At 44.8% G+C, this 21988-nt stretch overlaps 1 protein-coding gene across 4 annotated transcripts in view; it reads right to left on the bottom strand.

The window, feature by feature from the left end:
- Nucleotides 1–3594: 3594 nt before the first annotated feature.
- LOC139228791 (claudin-16-like) overlaps nucleotides 3595–21988 on the bottom strand; it is a 31463-nt gene continuing 13069 nt past the window's right edge. The window contains exons 2-8 of one of the 4 annotated variants that reach the window (XM_070860164.1): nucleotides 16942–17235; nucleotides 16703–16839; nucleotides 10218–10397; nucleotides 9966–10101; nucleotides 7624–7788; nucleotides 6440–6504; nucleotides 3595–4079 (exon numbers count right to left, since the gene is read on the bottom strand). In XM_070860164.1, coding sequence (XP_070716265.1) covers nucleotides 3846–4079; nucleotides 6440–6504; nucleotides 7624–7788; nucleotides 9966–10101; nucleotides 10218–10232 — 615 coding nt within the window. In that variant the 5' untranslated portion in view covers nucleotides 10233–10397; nucleotides 16703–16839; nucleotides 16942–17235 and the 3' untranslated portion in view covers nucleotides 3595–3845. Of the gene's footprint in view, nucleotides 4080–6439; nucleotides 6505–7623; nucleotides 7789–9965; nucleotides 10102–10217; nucleotides 10398–16702; nucleotides 17236–21988 lie in introns of all 4 variants that reach the window. The other 3 variants (XM_070860163.1, XM_070860162.1, XM_070860165.1) reach the window with 3 other exon arrangements.

Genomic DNA, 21988 nt, shown 5'->3' with positions numbered 1-21988 from the left:
GGCTCCGACCGCAATCCCCCGACTTATCATGGTTAGTTACATTTACAAACTTGAATTTGTCAATTACATCGCTTACATATGTATTACTGGCATCGCTGTATAAAGAGTGGAACTGCCCCTTTAATTGCGATGGTTTGCCGGTCTCCTTTAAGAGGGCCTTGCAGTCTTCACCCCAATCTGGTTCGCTGCTCGGCATCACGTGTTGATCTCTCAACACTGCCCCTCGTGGTCTGGCCGCCACCATCTTTTCTTCAGGCGTTTCACTTCGTGGTTCGGGCGCCAGCTTCTTTCTCTCCACGAGGTAGGTTGCGGTGATCCTTTTTTCCCCAGGTTCTGCCATGGAAGCAGGGAAGTTGCAGTCTGTGCTGATTTTCTTCCTCCGGAGTCCTGCCACTGGAGCCTGGAAGGTGAGGTTGGGTCGTCTTGGCTGGATCATCTTGCAGTTGGGTTGAGCGGTCTGGGTCATCTCCACGTAGTCGAGTTGCGCGGCTGGTTTTTCAGGTGCTGTGCTCGATCCAACTTTGGGGCCGCAGAGGACGTCGATCGCCGGAGATTGGAGGTTTTCCCAGCTCCAATGGATCTTTTTCATCCATCTTCTTCCTAATAGCATTGGACCATCACCAGCAACAATCCACAAAGGTATCTTGTGCATTGCGCCGTTATGGGACACCTGGACATCCACGCTGCCAACGACTGGGACGGTGTCATTTGTGTAGGTGAGCAGCTTCACTTGGATTGGGATCATTTTGGGTCATTCGACTGGATTGTCCCAGAGTTTCGCAAAGGCCGCCTGATTCATCAGTGACCGGCTCGCCCCTGTGTCCACCTCCATAGTGACTGGAACGCTGTTGATTTCGACTTCCATTGTCAACGGAGAACTCTCGGTGGCGCAGGTAAATACTCATCGTGGGGCTGAGCTGCCTCATGGACTCTCTCTTCACCGTCGCTGGAGTCCGGTGATCGGCCAACTCTTCATCGACTCGGTGAGTACAATTTCTCTTGCACGTTCTCTGGAGGTGGCCCTTCGTGTTACAGCCTTTGCATGTGTAGTCTTTATAGCGGCACTGGTGGGCCCTGTGATTTCCTCCACAGCGCCAGCATGGGGTTAGCCAGTTGGCCCCATGTGGCGGATTCAGGGTTGCGGGACTCGGGGTTCTGTTCTCTCTCTCCTGAGAGAGACTGCTTGCAGCAGCCCTGCCTCTAAAAGGCGCCAGATGGTTCACAGTACTTGCCGGGTTAGAGTCCTGGGGGTGAGTCATCCGCTTGGAATTGCAGGCCGAGATCATGAACGCCAGCCTTAATTTAATTGCCTTCTGCAGGGTGACCGTGGTATCTGCAGAGAGCAGCTTGTGGAGATGGCCTTCATGGCCGACTCCAATAACGAAGATGTCTCGCAGCGCTTCGGTGAGGTGGTCACCAAAATCACATGGTGTAGCCAATCATCTGAGGCCTGCAGCATATTTTGCGATTTGTGTGTGTAGAACCGGTGTCTGGCTGTTCTCTTTAGGTTTGAGTGGTTCCTGTATCATCGTTACGAGCTCCACATATGTTTTGGTCGTTGTCTTCTGAGGGGCTAGCAAGTCCCTAACAAGGCCATAGACGGTGGGCCCACAACTGCTGAGCAGGATAGCTCTGCACTTATCAGCCAGCGAGGTCGGGTCGTTCGCAATAAAAAAAAGTGTTCGAGCCTTTCCACAAAGGCCTCCCAATCTTCCCCATCGGCAAATTGTTGAAACTTGCCAAGGTTAGCCATTTTTGCGTGGAAATTCGTAATCTCGTCGCCAGTTATTGTGTAAGCACTCGAGTAATGACTCCACGAGGCAAAGTATTGTACTTGAACTGTGGCGACCTTAGTCCATTTATTACAGCTCCTGAGTGAGGGTACAGTATGGTGAGCTCCCTTTTATACCTGGTTACCTGTCGTGTACAGGTGACCCCTAGGTCTCCACCAGTTGCACCCTCTGGTGGTACAAGCATAGTGTATACAGTGTGAAGGTACATCCAGTGGTCTTATGTACCTGTACATTGAGTGTACAGGGAGTATACTTATGTTATACATACAGAACAACCGGAAAGTGTTGAAAAGAAAGATTTCTACATTTGACAGTGCATTAATAGAAACTTTACATAAACATTGGATAAAACACCCAAGTGCCTATCCCTGTGTGTTGTTAGTTGGTATGATTGCATTAAGATGAGGGTGAGTGTGAGGGGTTACTCATGAGATGGGGATGTGATGATGTGATAATGTCATCATCATAGGCTGTTTTGGTCTCCTGGGGAGGTGTCGTCTGACCATCGGAAAGGAGGAGGACCTCCCTGCGTGCTGTGACTCCCTCCATAAACATATGCAGAGAGTCATGGGAGAGCCTGGGTGCAGCCCTCTGCCTCTGTGCTGTGATTGTCAGTGTTTGCAGCATTTCAATGCTGTAGAACACTGACAGCACAAATGACAAATGAAAGTTGGCCATGGTCCCTTTAAGGAAAGAAAGAAGGACTTGCATTTATATAGCGCCTTTCACGACCACCGGACGTCTCAACGCACTGTACAGCCAATGAAGTACTTTTGGAGTGTAGTCACTGATGCAATGTGGGAAATGCGGCAGCCAATTTGCGCATAGCAAGCTCCCATAAACAGCAATGTGATAATGACCAGATAATCTGTTTTTTTGTTATGTTGATTGAGGGATAAATATTGGCCAGGATACCGGGAATAACTCCCCTGCTCTTCTTCAAAATAGTGCCATGGGATCTTTTCTGTCCACCCGAGAGGCAGACGGAGCCTCGGTTTAACATCTCATCCGATAGATGAGATCCGGCTGATGACGTGTCATGAATGACATCGCCAAGGCCGCATCCTCTAATTGGGCCGGAAAATACGTTGGGTTGGTTTAACAAGCCCTATAAATGTAAATTAATTTCCCGGAGTGGGATGGAGCCAGCAGCGGGGCCGTGACCTGCCACCGACCCGGGCCTCACCAGAACCCCCCCCCCCCCACCCAAGGTGAGCAAAATTCCAGCCTATGTGTTTATACAGGGAGAAATGCATTTAAAGGCTGAGACAATTCATTTGACCTTAATTCCTATCTTTTGGTTGGGCTGGGAAGCTCAAGCAGTTTTTTCTACAGTTCTGTTGGTCCCAGAGTATGACATTTCTTTGGTGCAAGATCGCTCGTCAATACAAAATAATGATCGTAAAGGAGAATCAGTTTCATCAAAAAAGTGCTTGCCAAATTGTTTCTCATATAACATTATGCAAAAATGACATGATCTTGGGTTTGAATATAATTTTTGTTGTCTTTTGCAAATCAATGAAAAAATATTTTTAATTTGGAGTACACTTGGTTTCCAGCATACAACTTTGCATAACTCATTTGTATTTCAGACAAAGAAAGCTGTAGGTGTGCCGAAAGGTCCCTTGTGCATTGTACATCTCTTCTGGATGAAACTGTCACAAGGGATGTTGCCTTGTTAATCCATGTGCTAAACTAATAACATTCAGGTTGGCTGCCTGTATTTCAACATGGCTCAATACTGCACCTATGCAAATTATGTTTTCATATAAAACCCAAAAATTAGAACACAAATGACGAGTAGCATGAATCAACATTTATTTAACACTATATATCCTTCTGCATTTGGTTGGTCAAACCAGTTTATCAAGGAAATGCACACTTACCAAAAACTGGCTTGCTGCCAGATTGGAGGCGCAAAGCTGCAGTACGATAAGTGAATGCTAAATACACTACTCTGAACTATTCCTTAACCGGTGGTCAGACAAACACAAGTTCCACGTTAACCAGGGTAGTGAGACGGTGTGGCGTTCAGTCTTGTTGGACCCATTGTTACACATACGTTTTTCCGATGGTGGAACAGGATGCTGGCAGGGTGTGTCTGTACTGGTCAGTGAGAAACAGAAATGCGGGATTTCTCTTTTTCCTTTGGCTGGATCTGTTGATTTTTGCGCAGTGTGTTGACACAAGGAGCACTCCAGCGAGGCACATGCACAGCACTCCAGTAGAGGCCAGCCAGTAGGAATAGGCCAGCTCGTATGTGATCCCAGGCACCCCGAAGCTAACCTTTAAAGGTGGAGCAGAAAAAGGTTCGTCATGGAAATAATGAAAACCACCTCCTCCATCAAAAACAAGCCTTGGTTCTTTAATCAGTGCCATATAACCTGACCGACTTTCAGGATCTTTCGAGGGTACAACTGAATTAAAAACTGTCAGTGAAATGCATGCATCTGTGAGCATGCTCAAGGCATGTGGAACGGTTACAGCCGCTATTCCACTATTTGAAGGGGCTGCTCCTCGACTTTTGGCTGCGCTTCAATCCCACGCTCCTGATCTTTGGGCATCCGGTGCGGGGGGGAGCGGGCAGGTCGGAGGGCCTCCTCGTAGGACTGCTCTGGGCCTGGCCATGGTGGCCATTAACAGGTCCAGACAGCGGGCGGTCGAGGGGGTCGTTCAGCTCGACTGCCTGCCTCTCTTCCGTGGCTACGTTCGAGCCAGGGTGTCCCTGGAAATGGAGCAGGTAGTGTCCACCGGTACACTCGCGGCCTTCCACGGCACCGGAGGGACTGGAGTGCATCATTATCTCCGGAAACCAAATTTGAATTTGAGCTAGGTTTCCTTTAAAATTTATGGGTACTAATGCCCTTACCAAAAGTTTAGTTTAAAATAGTTGTGGAGCTGTTGCGCTATGAGTGACTTAGCCAGTTACGTGACATTCACAAGACTCAATAAAACCCCAGTTAATTGAGTTCAGGTTCTCCACGATGAGGCATGCAGTTGTGAGGCTGGTGAATGAACTGGTAGGGTTCAGTTTGATTATTAAACCTTTGCTAATAAACCAGCTGGTTCTTTACAGCAAATGTGTAGCCATGAATTCTTAAGCAAAGAACCCATGAAGCAAATACATTACAGTCAGCATGCAATCAAATTTCACAGCATTCAAACACGTGAAGCCAGGGACTCCCTGCGCATCAGCAGCCACAGAGTGAACACCATGGCCATTTAACATATTAAATTCTCTGCAATCCAATAGGAACTGGCTATAGGAATGCTAATTTACATCTGCATATTTATGAACTTTAGTCCTACTGGACTGGAATTTGTATTCCTGCACCTTGCAGAAACAGTCAACAACAATCAAAACTCACTCGGCCTGCACTGTGGTCAAGAATAAATAAGCCAATCGATAAAAGAACACAGAAATGAATACTTCCATTTCTGTCACAACGGATAAAGGGGAAGTTGAAGGAGCGCTATCACCGGATAGTTTTGCAAGAGACTCTGCTGAGTACGTAAACAGAGTAACATTAAAGACATGTTTCAGATAACATATTACAAAAGTTCTGCATTTGCTTTGGTAGTGAACCGAGCTACTCCAGTGACTGAGCTGGTCCAACCCCGCGCCCCCCCCCTCCCCCCCTCCGCCCCACTACTGCAGCAGCTACACACCCCTTTAGCCCCTTGTGTAATATATTTGCTTCATGGGTTCTTGGCTTAAGAAATCATAACAACACATTGCTAATAAACCAACTAGTTCATAATAGCAAAGGTTTAACAATCACACTACACATTACCTGTTCATCCACCAGGCTCACAACCACCTGCCTCATCATGGATTCCCCGAACCCAACTGGCTGGGGTTTTATTGAGTCTTGCAAACATCATGTGACTGGCTAAGCCACTCACAACTCAACAGCTCTACAAACCTGTGAGCATCCTCACAGGTGCATACATTACACCATGCAACTATTAGCAAAGTGAGTTTGGGCAGTTTCAATCCAATCGCCAGTGGGCAGAGTTACAGCACAAGACTGTCTATAATTCAGCCAGAAAAAACCTCAAGGATACCTGTGTATAGGAAGTGGAAAAATACACATTGGTGCAGCATAAGTGCTCTACTGAACTGTAGTCGAGGTATGTTATTGGGACGTGTAGCAGAATCTTTGCTTTAAATCTAGGTTTACCTGGCACAAAAGGCTAAATTCACCAATCCTGCACTACCCATCAATGGACCATGTTTGTAGGGACTATAGATTAGAGAATCAGCCCTATCTCTTTCCCATGATGCACTAGAGCCTCACTCCCTGCTGGGGACCACAGGGATTTGGTCTTGAAGAGCATTCCATTACCTGATGCCCCTCACTGTGTATTTTGGCACATATAAGGAGATGGCTGCATTCTGCCTGTCCAATTGTGCTCAGTGCCTTTGCTTTCTCCACAGCCAAACTTGGACGCAAGGCTAGCCAAATGCTTCTTTCATTAAACAGCTTTCCTATTTCCTAATTCTAACTTCACACATTCAGAACTTTATGCACGAGTGACAGTACATTGAAAAAAAAATCCTTTGCCAGCTGCATACATCCTTGGGTACTGGCAATAACTATACATGACCATTAAGTACAGAATGGCTTCTTTTCAAAACTTACCTCAAACTTGTACTTAACGACAGTCTCGGCTGCATACCAAGTCATGCCAATGCCACCTGCAATTCCTATTTAGAAACAAAATGGAAGCTGCATATTAGAAAATCTAATGAAATATTCGATATGCATCAGGCGCTGTAACATATCCATTTTCCCCATTCAGTGTTCTTCCGGTGTCCTACTGAAGGGATTCACTCATACGGAGACCTGGTTCAATGGGCATCAGACACTGTCCAATACCTCACCTGTTCACCCACGGGCCTGGGCACTGAATGCCCACCGCTGAGTGAACATGGAACACTCCTGGTGTAGCTCAGTCAGCATCTAGGGGGAGGGGAGGAGGGCTGATCAGTCAGAGGGATTGTTTGTCACAACACATTTCTGGGGCAGGGCTTGCGCTGGGAAGTGATGGACCTCTGTTTCCAGCAATTTCCGCATTACAACAGTGGCTACACTTCAAAAGTACTTCATTGGCTGCTAAGCACTTTGGGATGTCCTGAGGGTGTGAAAGGCGCTATAGAAATGCAGGTCATTCTTGCTGTGTTTATTTCGGACTTTCTATATCTGATTTCCCTCTCATTTCTCTGTGCAAGTCTTTTCACTGTCTTAGCTTTTCGCACGCTCTTTTGTGTTTGTAATGTTGCTCCATTGCCTCATTGAAATAATCTTTTATAAATACTGTCTATTAAGTTCGGGATTTTTTAATGAGCCGTTTGCAGGTCATGCAGCCCATTAACTCCCTCCCTCCCGATGATTGTTGTTTCTTCCCCTTTGCTCGTTTCCTCCAGTACTACTTTCAGTTGTGATGAAGGGCCTACATCCAAAATGTTAACCTGACCTTTCTCCTTTCCGATACTGACAGACCTGCTCTGTACATTCAGCATTTTCTCTTTCTGTTTTAGATCTCCAGCGTTTGCAGTGTTTTATCTTTATATTACTCTGTAAAGCGCATTGTGCCATTTGCCTGTTAAAGGCACTTTATAAATGCAAGTTGCTGTTGTGTTGTTGTTCCTTCCTGGTTTCAACGTGGTTCGGTACCACAATGGGTGGCAAATTTACCCACTCAGCCATCACCGGCACTCTTAGTAGGCTATTTTTGTTCTGAGTACATTTCTATTAATATCAGTGCTCACAGGTTTGATATTCCATACATTTAAATGTCAAACACTGAGTTCAACTAACTCTACCTCCAAAGAAGAAGATGGCTCCAGCGTAGACGATCAGTTTGTCTTTCTCTGTCCCACCATCACTTACAAACTTGGTACATTTCATCCCACCAATGAGGACAAGTGTGGCCACAATACTGGCAGCACTGGTAACAATTACCAGGGCTCGGGTAATCACCAGATCAGCTAATACAATAAAACAGAAGACCATTAATCAGTCTGTTGCAAACACAGAATTTAATAACCCATCTGCTACAGTGTCCTCTTTATTCAGCTATTTTTCACTGTGGACCACAATAGGCAGGCTCCCATATTCAGCAGCGGACTAATTCATAAGACTGTGATCCCTTGTCCTCCTGTCTTAAGACTGTGATCTCACACAAAGTCTGTGCCTGTAAATCTTGACATTCTGGTACATTTCTCTGAAAGACAGAAAGAGAGAGAGAGAGAGAGAGAGAGAGAGAGAGATTTTTAAACTAGGCCCAATAGTTGTAATAAAGTCTTTCATTACTGCTGTAGCTGCTGGGATAGGCTTGTCTCCATAGTTACCGGACAGCACACTTACAAATTCCACAGCCAGGTTCTGAAGAGATAGGAGGAATTCAGGGAAAGGGAAAGAGAAACGGAGAAAGACGAGGCCAAGAGGTTAAAGAGAACAGAAAAGTTATTGCAATGCTCATGATTCACGTGGGAAATAGTAAGTTATGATTACATTTTAAATAGTAGAGACTATTGGTCTCTGGGAGGAGAAAAAACCCAGCCAGGTCTGATCCTGATCAATGCCCAGCGAACCACATTGTGTGCGGATGTCAGATGACGGCTGGATTAGGGTTGGCTGCGCCCCCCCCCCCCCGATAGTTAATTGCCTGCCAGGATTCGTTGTCTAGGCTCAGCCATGAAGAATAGCTTCTTGGGCAAAGTACTGGGGGCTTTCGTAGGCCGTTTAGCCCCTCTGGCCCATTCCGCTATTCCATGAGATCATGGCTGATCTGTGACCTAACTCCATATACCCGCCTTTGCCCCATATCCCTTAATATCTTTGGTTAACAAAAATATATCAATCTCAGATTTAAAATTAACAATTGACCTAGCATGAATCGCCGTTTGTGGAAAGGGGTTCCAAACATCTACCGCCCTTTGCATGTAGAAGTGGTTCAATCTCCCTTTAAGGAGTCCACTAGAACAAGTCTCCATTTTACAACCAAATGATAACCACCCCCACTCCACCCCACCCCCCTCTCCAGACAAGAGTTTCCAATTCAACCCTCATTCTTTTTAGCCCTCCCTTTGCTTTGCAGAATCTAAATATCTCCAATTAGCTGCCCTTCTGAACGGAGAATTAAAATCAGGAGTTTAATGTGTGAGGGATGGTCACACATTAAATGATGGGATGTGATGTCATGATTTTTCTTATATTAAAAACTCGGGTAAATTTTGCATTGTTTGAGACGAAGAATGTCCATGCTGGGGAGTGGAGCAATTTCTCACCTCTTGGTCACCCAGTACCAGCATGAAATGCTGATGAGGTACCTGGGGTCAGCTAACTCAGCAAAGACTGGGGACCACCCTGGGTTCTTCCTGCCCTGAGTGACGCAGTGCCACATGGGGCAGTGCCTTCACCCACTGAGCATGTAGCCATTGCTTTTTGTTATTTCAAGAAAACCTTCCTCTGAGAGTTATCAAAATGGCTCCAAGCTACAAGTGACCACAAGCGATAGAGAAGACAAATGCATTAACATGATAGTGTGATTCTTTTGCGTGCTATTTTAACAGATTTTAATCTTAGGCAACTAGGCTCATACAGCAGTGCCTGGTCTCCAGTCATCTTGGACCCTCTTGCCACTGGACCAAGACCTTGCTCAGCTAAGCCCGTGTGGTAGCTGGTGTGCAACAGCCACCCCACGTTAAAAGAACTCACGCACGGGCATCTTCCAATCCTGCTTAACAGAAATGGTAAGCCGTTTAAAATTAATGGGAAAGTAATGGAAATTGGTGAAACTTTTGTAGGAAATGGTATTGCAAAACTAACAGTCAAAGGAGGTGCTACAAAGGTGATATTAATTCCGCACTAGATTAACATCTCCAATATTCATAGAAATTTGACTATTGTTTCATAAGAACATAAGAATTAGGAGCACAAGTAGGCCATTCGGCCCCTTGAGCCTGCCCCGCCATTCAATAAGATCCTGGCTGATCTTCTACCTCAACTCCACTTTCCTGCACTATCCCCATATCCCTTTGACTCCCTTAATATCCCCAAATCCCCTTAATATCCAAACATGGCTACATTTAAATGAACCCTCCCCACCAAGGTGAAAGGCCCTTAGCAGAGGTCACCAGCAAGGTTAGAAGAGAAGACCTACTGGGAAGATGCCCTAAAAATGAGGTTGGGATATCACAGGTCCAGTAACCAGCGGCGATGTCGTAGACGCATTCACCCCATAGCCCTCGACAGCGGAAACTTAAACCGATAGAAGAATGTGGGTCTTTTGCATCGCTCTGGGGGAAAAAAAACATGAATTCAAGAGTTATATTACTCCAGCTGTTGCTCAGGTACTTTATACTTTATAAATCCCATGCGATCGAGTTATTATGTTGGTGTTTTAACAACTTACCTTTGTACTTTTCATCACTTCTGAAGTAGTTGCTTACAAGAGGGGTGAAATGTTGAGTTTTACCCATCATCTTTTGAATTTTCACTCCTCTTTTTTAAATGATTCTGTATCCAGCGGTTGGTAAATTATTTTTGATGTCTCTATTGGCCAATAGCTCGGAGAAGCCTTTAGGAGAGACTACTAGTGAAATTAGAGAACACAAAAATAGTGAGTGCGCAGGGGAGAGGCAAGAGCAGGGGTCAGACCGCGGGGGGAGGGGTCAGACCGCGGGGGGAGGGGGGGGGGGGGCGGGCCAGACTGCAGGGGGGGGGTGCCAAGCTGCAGGGGGAGGGGCCAGACTGGTCAGTATCGTAGCAGCCATGGCTTGTTTCTCATCTACGTAAAGAACCTACAAACTGATTGTAGTTGGTTAGAGTTACAGGCAATGCTGCAGGAGGATTGCAGTAGGGATGGAGAATGTGGTTTATGTTTTGCAAGAGGATTTTGATCCGTATTGAAATTGATCTGACAAAATAGCAACTGAAATGTAATGCAGATAAATACAAAGTCTGATATAGTGGAAGGAGAAAGTGAACATCATGGATTTACAATGAATGGAACAGAATTACCACAAGAATCTTTGTGAGGAATCTGGAAGTGGATTTGCCAATTGAGACAGGGACTCAATGAGGCTTTATAATGATCACTGAGAGTACTGCGCACAGTTCTGGTTGCCACACACAAATGCATTTGGGAGGAGATTAAAGAATGATCCCAAGGGTAAACTGCCAGATAACTGAGTCCAGGATATTTGGAGAGTTCAAAATGCCGCTGGATGTGAGGACACTGGAGGGATGAGCTCCACAAATCGACTGGCCTATTCTCATGTGTGACCTTTCCTTATGTTCTCATGGATTAACCTTTATGAATCCGATCCTGTATTTACTAACTGTTCTTGTCAAGCCTAGTGATTGAGAAACAATACTTCACTAATCTAACTCCACTAATTCCCTATCCATGGTCTGAATACGATGCTTATCCAGTTGGAATAAAGGACAGAAAACTGTCCCAACTCAGCACCAACTGACAATCCTGTTCAGAGAGGCCACAGTCGACTGGAGTGGGAAATGGGAAAGGGTATCAGACTGGCGCTGTGGGGAACACTCTTCTGGGGTTGAACTGAGGCAGGTATCTTACATCTAACATTAAGGGGTTTATTAATGTTGAGCATTGCTCAACATTAATAAACCCCTTAATGAGCACAAAATTCACAAATACAATAATGTAAAATGTGAGTCTTACAGCGAACAAACTGGGGATTTGATTTAGATTAAAAGTAGAACTGCAACAGAACAGAACCCGCGACCTAAGTGAATTTATCCAAACATCCGCTGCTGCACACTGGATCATTCCCAGATTTACTATGGATTATCTATTTAAACCAGCAATTCCCTACTTTCCTCAGTCACAGAGGGAGGTCTACACCACATTTCTATCTCCTTAGTTCCATTTCACAGTTCAATGAGGATAAAAGTGTTTAAGGTCCACCTGCTGTTCTTACATGAAATGTCAGCAACTTCCTCGACTGATGAGTGGCAGTAATTCCAAACAGACTGAGCATGTGACCCTTCCTGCTTGGCAAAACATTTTGTTCCATTTTTTAGAATTAAAAATATGTGTTTTTTTTTAAGATTTCATGCTGGACTAAGTGGCCCCCCCCCCTCTGTTGAAGGGGCCAATCGACCTAGGATTGCAAAAGTGTTTGCAGCCTTCTGTTGTCCTTCCTCTGTGACCCTGAGCATCAGCAGGCTATCCCACTATGGGCGGCATCACAATGCAGCTTGCTCCTGTCCTCACCTGACATCCGCGCAGGTGCACTTTCCAGCGGGAGTTTGAGGACCAGGACTCCCTCGGGTACTTCGCCCGCACAGCCATTCGTCAGGCGTGAGCGTCAGCAGTTTTACCACTGAGCCCGATCCTGACCACATTTTCCAGCAGGAGTCAGCAGGTGGCGATTGGGAATGAGTTTCAATGAGGCCCAACTGCGACCTCAGTGAACTCAGTACAGACCAAGTGTGGAACCGAGGACATTCCTGGCCTGTATGGTTCAGTACTACAAAGGGCAGTGCATTCTGACTGCACAGGAAGAGAGCAATTTGTGTCTTCTTGCTTGCATGTGGGCATAGGGTGCGTAGTTATACGATACATTAACTGATAAAGGAAGGGGCTTCTGAACGGTGGGAGCAATAATCTCTCTGGGCTTACAGTAGCACAAGCGCAGTCGTGGCAAGAGGTTCGAGCATTGATGAAAGCAGCGATAAAGAGCAAGTAAACCACTGGAATTTGGATCAATGATAAACCCTTGTGTGGCTACAATTGATCGATGCATTATACAACAGTGACTTTGAATGTGCTACAATGCAGGCAACAGCTTCTGATGGCATTGTAAAATTCCAAATTTTAAATTCTCATCCTCGTGTTGAAGTCCTTCCATGGGCTCGCCCCTCCCCATCTCCGTAACCACCAGTTCTACAACACTCCTAGAACTCTATGTTCCTCCAATTCTCGCCTCTTGAGCATCCCTGATTTCCTTCGCCCTATCACTGGTGGCCGTGCCTTCAGCTGCCTAGGCCCCGAGCTCTGGAACTCCCTCCTTAAACCCCTCCGCCTCTCTACCTTGCTTTCCTCCTTTAAGACGCTCCTTATAACCCATCTCTGCGACCAAGCTTTTGGTCACCTGTCCTAGTATCTCTTTATCTGGCTCGGTGTCATATGTTGTCTGATTATGCTCCTGTGAAGTGCCTTGGGATGTTTTACTATGTTAAAGGCACTATATGAATGCCAGTTGTTGTTGTACCTTGCTACAGCCCAATGGCTATTTCAATGCTTAAATTCTGCGCAGTCGCAACTGGTCGGTAAAAGTTGTGCGTCCTGCTATTCTCCATTGGGGCTATGGTGGCTTTTTGTAGATGGTTATTTCCGGCATACGATTGGAAGAAGGGGGATGACGGAGCCAGGACTAGAACATTCAGCTGCATCTCACATCATGGGACAGAAAGGACCAGTAACAGCAGCATTTCATTGTATCTTTTACAATAATGAGAAATATAGGTAAATGGCAAAGACCCATAACGCAAGACACCATCCAGGTTGAAACAAAAGGGAGAGAAGATGCGTTCATGATGAACTAGTGGCTCAGTAATACCAGGAGTGGGGTATGAAGCAGTGTAGGTTGCAGGAAGGAAGGAAGGACCGAGTTCAGTGAAGAGTTCCACAGTTTTGAGGTCCTGGGACAGAACGAGTTAAAGTTGGACACTGTGCAGAGTCTTCTTTTCAACAGCAAGGCTAATGAGTTATCAGGATGGACACATATGCAGGGTTTCAGTTGTGTTTGGCTCAGTACGCACACACAGTGAGATCATGACTGCTAACCCTCGATGGGGGTAAATCATCTTTGACCATGTTATTTAGCATAATCATAATATATTATAATGAATGTCATATAATTGTGGATAATATATTAATAGCTGTTATTGTAATTTGATTATCTTAGCTTAGAATGGTGTAGATACTTTTCTATGTATTAAAATTCCAGTTAATTACAGGCTCTTTTCTGATAATCTGTGTGACAATCTGATTAGTTCCCACAATATATGATTCCATGTAACTGAATATAATGACAGTTTTGCCCTTTGATCTACTATGCGCTTCAAATATGAACATGCAACTGAATGCTTAGGAATTCATATTCTACACTATACGAAGCCAAGCTGCCATCAAAGTATAGTAGATGAGACGTTAAACCGAAGCCCCGTCTGCTCTCTTAGGTGGACGTAAAAGATTCCATGGCACTATTTCGAAGAGGAGCAGGGGAGTTGTTCCCTGGTGTCCTGGCCAATATTTATCCCTCAATCAACATAGCAAAAAAAATCCAGATTATCTGGAAACTATCACTTGCTGTTTGTGGGAGCTTGCTGTGTGCAGATTGGCTGGTGCGTTTTCTACCAGGACAACACTCCAAAAGTACTTCATTGGCTGTAAAGCGCATTGAGACGTCCGGTGGTCATGAAAGGCACTATATAAATGCAAGTCTTCCTTTTTTTTTAAGGGACCAGAAGGTTTGGCACCTATACCTGCTGAAGCTCTTTTCACTCCGTTTATGGACATAATGTCTGCCCAAACGTAAAGCCTCTATTCTTCTTTTGATGATGACACAAAACATTCTCCAATGCTGTATTCAGTGGTGCCATACCACTTAAGTGAAACGTAATAACTTCTCCAGTGCCTGATAGTGAGGACCTTAAAATGGCCCAGCAAGTCACTCAGTTCTATAAGGCGGCTCACACTACCTTCTCAAGGGCAATTAGGGATTGGCAATCAATGCTGGCCTTGCCAGCGACGCCCACATCTCATGAGCAGATACATTTTTAAAAAATCTTGCAGGGAAAGCCTGAAGAGTGGACAGAATCCAAGTGTCCTTATTCCATCTCCTCCTGAATAAAGTGATCAGTAATGGACCGAGACTCGGAGAATATCTCAAGGCACAATTCTGAAAGCTCTATGATGAACAGTCAAGGCTCATTCAGTGAGACTGCTCAATACAAGAAAGACCAGAGTCTGGAGAGAGAAGAGGGGAAGGTTACTGGGGCCTGATAAACATATTTTTTTTCCTTTCTTCTAAGAGAAAGTAGTAAATAAAGGAATGTTTTTCTACTCTTATGTCCTGGCCAATATTTATCCCTCAATCAACATAACAAAAAAAAACAGATTATCTGGTCATTATCACATTGCTGTTTATGGGAGCTTGCTGTGCGCAAATTGGCTGCCGCGTTTCCCACATTACAACAATGACTACACTCCAAAAGTACTTCATTGGCTGTAAAGTGCTTTGAGACGTCCAGTGGTCGTGAAAGGCGCTAGACAAATCCAAATCTGTCTTTCTTATTGGGTTTAAAATTGGCACAAGATTATTTCCAGAAATGATAGATTGTTTGTTGAGAGCAAAACAACTTTAATTTCTTCAAGAGACTCTCATCATCAGAATCCTTTTCACAATCAGCATTCAACAACACAGAATGATCATTGTCCTTTTATTTTTTGTCTGAGTCAGAATTTAATTTGAACAGCATCTACTCATGATAATACATGGTATGGATAAGATAAATCTGGAATATGATTTCAAGCTTAACCATGATAATGGGACAAGGTTCAAACTAACAAAAGGCAAATTTAGGACTGAAGTCCGGAAGTTCTTCAAACAAAGAATGATCTACATTTGGAACAGGTAGGGTAGTGCACGCGATACCTTGGAATCAATGAAGAAACAGTTGGATGCACAGTTGAAAGGTCGAGGGTTGATCTGATCGAGGTGTTCCCTCTGGTCAAGGGGACATCATCTTAAAATGAGAGCCATTTAGGAGGGAAATCAAGAAGCACTTTTTCCTCACAAAGGGTCATGGAAATCTGGAATTCTCTGCCCCCAAATAGGACCAAAGTGACAATTGGAGCTTTCAAGACTGAACTCTAGATTTTAGTTAGGTGAGATCGGGATGTGGAGTTACGGCGGAAAAATCAAGTTGAGGTAGAGTGATTTAATTGAATGGCGGAGTAGGCTCCAGGGACTGAATGGCCTGTTCCTGTACAGTACTGTGATGGGGGCACTATACTGTACAGTACTGTGATGGGGGGGGCGCTATACTGTACAGTACTGTGATGGGGGCACTATACTGTACAGTACTGTGATGGGGGGGCGCTATTATGTACAGTACTGTGATGGGAGGCACTATACTCTACAGTACTGTGATGGGAGGCGCTATACTGTACAGTACTGTGATGGGGGCACTATACTGTACAGTACTGTGATGGGAGGCGCTATACTGTACAGTACTGTGATGGGAGGCGCTATACTGTACAGTACTGTGATGGGAGGCGCTATACTGTACAGTACTGTGATGGGAGGCGCTATACTGTACAGTACTGTGATGGGGCACTATACTGTACAGTACTGTGATGGGGCACTATACTGTACAGTACTGTGATGGGCACTATACTGTACAGTACTGTGATGGGGGCACTATACTGTACAGTACTGTGATGGGGGGGGCACTATAAGTTCTTTCTGAATGAACGAGCTGGTATGGATTGAATGACCTCCCTCATTTTATCTTGTGACATCATGGGAGGAGCTGCAATTTGCTACAATTACCGACTTGAACAATACATGGCAATTGAATTAATGTATACAGTGCCTTGTACTGTGGTATCATTAGGCTAATGACCAGCTTTATTGTTGTTAAGCTGTCCCCCTCACACTGCCAGTCTCAAACTCATTTCAGCAAGAATATTCTCAGCACTCACTGTTCAAATTAAAACTCTGATGATCAATGGAAATAGAAGGAACAGAATAGGATGTCCATTATGCTTATTTAATTTTTAATAAAGATTTAGTTATTGTTATATTTCTTAACGGTACCACTAAAACCAAAATCAGCAAAGTGGCTCCTCACCCGCCAGCAGTCTGTAAGATTGGAAATAATCAGCAGAACAGCAGCAGAAACTCCAAGAGCTAATGAAAAGACCTGTAGGATTGTGGCCCTCATAATTAACCTTCTCCAGCAATGCGTAGCTTGTCCTGAAGCTAATCCTGCAACAAAGTCAAAAACACAGTGCGTCAAAAAAATAAATGAAGTGACAGGCATTAAGGATCGGCAACAATGCACTAAATTTATTTCACTTCAATCCTCACCTTATTGCTGCAGTCGCTTGGAATATTTCTCACGTCCTGGAGCTGAGAATGTAGCTGTCATTCTATCATCGTTACAGTTACAAGAGTATTTCATGCAACTAGCTCCAGGGGACAGAAAGAAAAGGCTTTGGGCTCACAAGCAAAATGTCATTCTCTCAATCTCGTGGTTTACGACGCAGGGAACAGCTTGACATTTCACCTTATGCACTCTTGTTGTAACCAGACGTCAAGGGGAGTCCAGGCGAATGGCGGTGCTTTTACCAGGCAAACAAACCCAAAGCACCATACTGTAACCTGAAAAGACGTTAGCAGGGGAGAGTAAACAGGGAGATTTGTGAACGGTTTCAGCCAGAGACACAGTGTACACAAGAGGGGGAGAGAGCAGCCAAAAACACAGCAGGGTTCGTCAGCAAAGGGTTCACAATTTACAGTCCGTGACAGCTTACAAACTGAGCTTTGACAATGACCAACCTTAGATTCAATCAACGTTCTTAACAAGCCCCTCCACCCAGCACATTTCAAAGAGAAGAGGCCATCCTTGTTATTGCAACTTCAGAAAATAAGAGCCTTGATTGGAGTATGCAAAACATCACACATTTCCTGAATGGAACCTTATTCAATGCAGTTTGAAATGAGCATCTGTTAAAATGTAATTTCCCAGGAACAGGAGTAGGCCATTCAGCCCCTTGAGTCTGTCCTGCTATTCAATCCGATCATGGCTGATCTGTATCTTAACTCCATCTACCCACCTTGATTCCATAACCATTCATACCCTTCCATAACAAAAACCTATCAATTCCACCAATAATTTCAACAGTGCAGTGTTTAAAAGGATTTTTGCAATGCAAGTATGTATACCCTTCATCGAGGCTTTTATTTTCTTGACAATTTTTAGCAACTGATTGTAAAAGATCAAGCAGTAAGTCCTTTCATTTCTTAATAGTGCTACAAGTAGTAGGAACATTTTTAATAAAGGTGCTTTTACACTCCAGGTGGCTGGAGATCAATGTCCCTGCAGTAGGCCCCTGTTTCCATTGTTGTGTATGTACAGTGCTGCTGTCAGGATGAACTGGTCTTACTAATGTAAATACATGGAGCTGAGAAATGGATATTGGTCTCTGCGATTCTTACCAACCACGTAACTGTCAGATGTAAAAGTCCTTTAGTCTGGAGTTGTATTACTCAGTGCAGACACTAAGTGGTATGAGATAGCCTCTTGAAAGGGGTTGTCATACCTGAAGGTTTTAATGTGCTTGGTATTATCTTCAGTTACATTGCTCGCTGACTTACATTGGCTCCTGGTCCAACATCGCCTCGATTTTAAAATTCTCCAAGAAATTTACAGCACGGAAGGAGTCCACGCCGGCCGATAAAGAGCTATCCAGCCTAATCCCGCCTTCCAGCTCTTGGTCCGTAGCCCTGTAGGTTACGGCACTTCAAGTGCACATCCAGATACTTTTAAATGTGGTGAGGGTTTCTGCCTCCACCACCCTTTCAGGCAGTGAGTTCCAGACCCCCCCCACCCTCTGAAATTTCCCTTTCAAATCCCCCCGAAACCAATTCCTTTAAATCTATGCACCTTGGTTGTTGACCACTCTGCTAAGGGAAATAGGTCCTTCCTATCCACTCTAAGCCCCTCAATTTTATACACCTCAATGAGGTCTCCCCTCAGCATCCTCGAATTATGGCATTCCTTATCTCACTCAGCCTTCCCTTCCTCCCACAATCTGCAGGCGTTGAAACCCATGTATGGTGCCAATGAAGGAAAACCTTTGCTCTATGCACTGTACTAATTTGGAGACCCCTACAACCTAACGCAAGCCAACTTTTTTGGACTATCTCAAGGCACGAACGTAAAACCTTGAGCCAATTTGTTGCTGATTTTTTAATTTAATTTTCTTTTCTCTTGATGACATGTTTACTGCAATATGTTCCATGGACACAGTGGTATGTCACCTGTACACTTATCATTCAGGTGTGTGTCATGGTACTAAAGGCCCAAGTTTCCCTAAAAATAAAAATCTTTGTTTTCAAACCCGTCCACGGCCTCGCCCCTCCCTAGTTCTGTGATCTCCTCCAGTCCTACAACCCTCCGAGATATCGGCGCTCCTCCAATTCCGGGCTTTTGTGCATCTCCGATTTTCATTGCTCCATCATTGGCGGCCGTGCCTTCAGCTGCCGAGGCTCCAAACTCTGGAATGCCCTCCCTAAATTTCTCCATGTCTCTACCTCTCCTCCTTTAAAATGCTCCTGAAAACCTACCTCTTTGACCAAGCTGTCCTCATTTCCCTTAATGTGGCTTGGTGTCAATTTTTGTCCAGTAACACTCCTGTGAAGCATCTTGGGACATTTTGCTATGTTAAAGGCCCTATATCAATGCAAATTGTTGTTGCTAGTTTGGTGCTGTTGTGCATCTAAAACCACTTCACAGTGATGTGAAAGTGGCAGTACCCTGTAAACCTTCCCCTGTATAGAATCTTAGAATGGTCACAGCACTGAAGGCCATTCGGCCCGTCGAGCCCCTGCTGACTCTCAACCAGTCCCACTCCCTCGCCCTTTTCTTGTAGCCCTGCAAAATCTTTTCCTTCAGATATTTATCCAACTCCCTTTTGAAAGATAAGATTGAGTCTGCCTCCAGCACTCTTTCAGGCAGTGCATTCCAGATCCTAACCACTCGCTGCGTAAAACAGCCATTTCTTACGTCGCTTATGGTTCTTTTGCCAATCACCTTAAATCTGTGTCACTTTAAAAAGCATTTCAACGTGGAACATGCCAAACACCCATGTTGCTGCTTTTTATTAAGCCCCAGAGAAATGTAGTTTGTAAAGCTTGAGATGTACATAGTCAACACATGGTTGGTGTACCAAACAATGCAATCATATTTCACTGTTTATTGAAGGATTTTTTTCCCCCTTAATGTAAATGGGTGCGGAATTCGTTCAATGTTACAAATGAACCTTCTGTCTTTTACCTGCAAAAAATGGAGCATTGTGCTTAAATCAACCTTTTTGTCCCACTCTCAGTGATGATAGATGTACGGTCTGCCATGTGCTGTAATGACTGCCTGTTTGACCTATTACAATTTTACGGCTTGTCATGTAGTCGCTGCAACTACCCACAGAATAATAAAAATAACAAACGCCCCCGCCAGCAACCCTGATGTTATCCAGAGCAAGACAACATTGCCCTGACTGATTGTCTTGACAATTTTGATTTGTTTAAAATTTCTCTCAGTTTCTTTGAAGGTACTTGCTCACGCTGAAGTACAGTCCTACAGGCACTCCCTCCGACAGCGTGTCCAAGTGGCCATTCTCCATAGAGGTGTTGGTAGGCTATATAAAGAAGAGACTTGCATTTATATAGCGTCTTTCACGACCACCAGACGTCTCAAAGCGCTTTACAGACAATGAAGTACTTTTGGAGTGTAGTCAGTTTTAATGTGGGAAATGTAATGAATGCTAAGAGCCTCTTGGCAAGCCCAATCCTGCCTTCAGCAGATGTCCACACACGTGCATTTTCCAACAGGGTCACTGGGCAGTAAGCCAACTGTCGCCGATTTTTTTACCTCCCGAACCCAGCATTACTGAGGCCAACTTTATAATCTTGACTGTGAGCCCCACCGGGATCAGCTAGCTCCTTAGTGTCAGTGTCAGCTGTGGCTCAGTGGGTAGCACTCTCGCCTCTGAGTCAGGAGGTTATGGGTTCAAGTCCCACTCCAGGGTCTTGAGCACAAAAAAAATCTAGGCTGACACTCCAGCGGAGTGCTGCACTGTCGGAGGTGCCGTTTTTCAGATGAGACGTTAAACTGAGGCTCCGTCTGCCCTCTCAAGTGGACGAAAAAGATCCCATGGCACTATTTCGAAGAGCAGGGGAGTTATTCCCGGTATCCTGGCCAATATTTATCCCTCAATTATCACTAAAACTGATAATCTGGTCACTTATCACATTACTGTTTGTGGGAGCTTGCTGTGCGCATATTGGCTGCCGTGTTTCCCACATTATAACAGTGACTACACTCCAAAAGTACTTCATTGGCTGCAAAGCGCTTTGAGACAGCCAGCGGTTGTGAAAGGCGCTATATAAATGTAAGTCTTTCTTTTAGCAAGATATAGCTCCTTCTGGTTCCACACCACAAGTACATTTAAAGAGACAAATAACAAGGTGTTTGATCTTTTTTCCCCATGCATTGAAAAATGATGACGGAATGTAAATTGCGTCAAATGCATCACCACCTTGTGCGAGACACAGAGGACAGACACCATAAATGATGTACACTCTTCTACTGTTTCACCCTTGAAAAAGATTTACCAAACATGATGACAGTTCTGGTTTTAAAATAGCTGGGGAAGAAAAGTGAAGTATTTCAATTATTGGCTCAGTTAATATCGATAAGGACTATATAATCCAACAATGCAGAAACCAAATTGCAATCGTTTATCCTACAGCAAACATAGTATCGCTACAGTGCAAACTCGGTGAGTCATCCTTTTCTGGTGACTGGCTGATTATAGAGTGCCCAATCCTCTTCTTTTGTATGGTAGCAGCAAAGCAAATCAAATATCAATATCCAAGTCAGATATCCAGGCCAAAGCTTCCGGTGTAACAGTGTGGATATCCCGCAGGCTGCCTGAGAATTCCCTCTGAGGGCAGTGCTTGATGATGTGCTCCAGGGTCCGATTAGGAGCTCCACAGTCACATGATGGGGATGCTTTAATCTTCCACCTATGGAGAAGGTGGCAGCACCGACCATGACCGGTTCTGAGGCGGTTGATAGTTGTCCACTGTTTGCGAGGAAGGTTTGATCCTTCAGGTTGTACTGTGGGGTCCTCGATAAGGAATCCATTCTGTATGGTCACAGTTCTTCCAAGCATTTTGCCATCGGTCATCAAGGCTGAGGGGGGGGGGGGGGGGGGAGGGAAAGAAAAATAAATAAATAAATAAATAAATCGCTGAAGGGCTTCGGCGATGGTCCAAAATGGCCTTCTCGGTTTGAGACGGGTTGGTGGTAGGTTGTTCATCGGCCTGGATCGGTCTGTCTTTGCTGATG

Source organism: Pristiophorus japonicus, chromosome 18 (assembly GCF_044704955.1).
Source record: "Pristiophorus japonicus isolate sPriJap1 chromosome 18, sPriJap1.hap1, whole genome shotgun sequence".
Classification (NCBI taxonomy): Eukaryota; Metazoa; Chordata; class Chondrichthyes; family Pristiophoridae; genus Pristiophorus; species Pristiophorus japonicus.
Note: the sequence above shows the minus strand (reverse complement) of the source record. Positions and strands in the feature narration are given on the sequence as shown.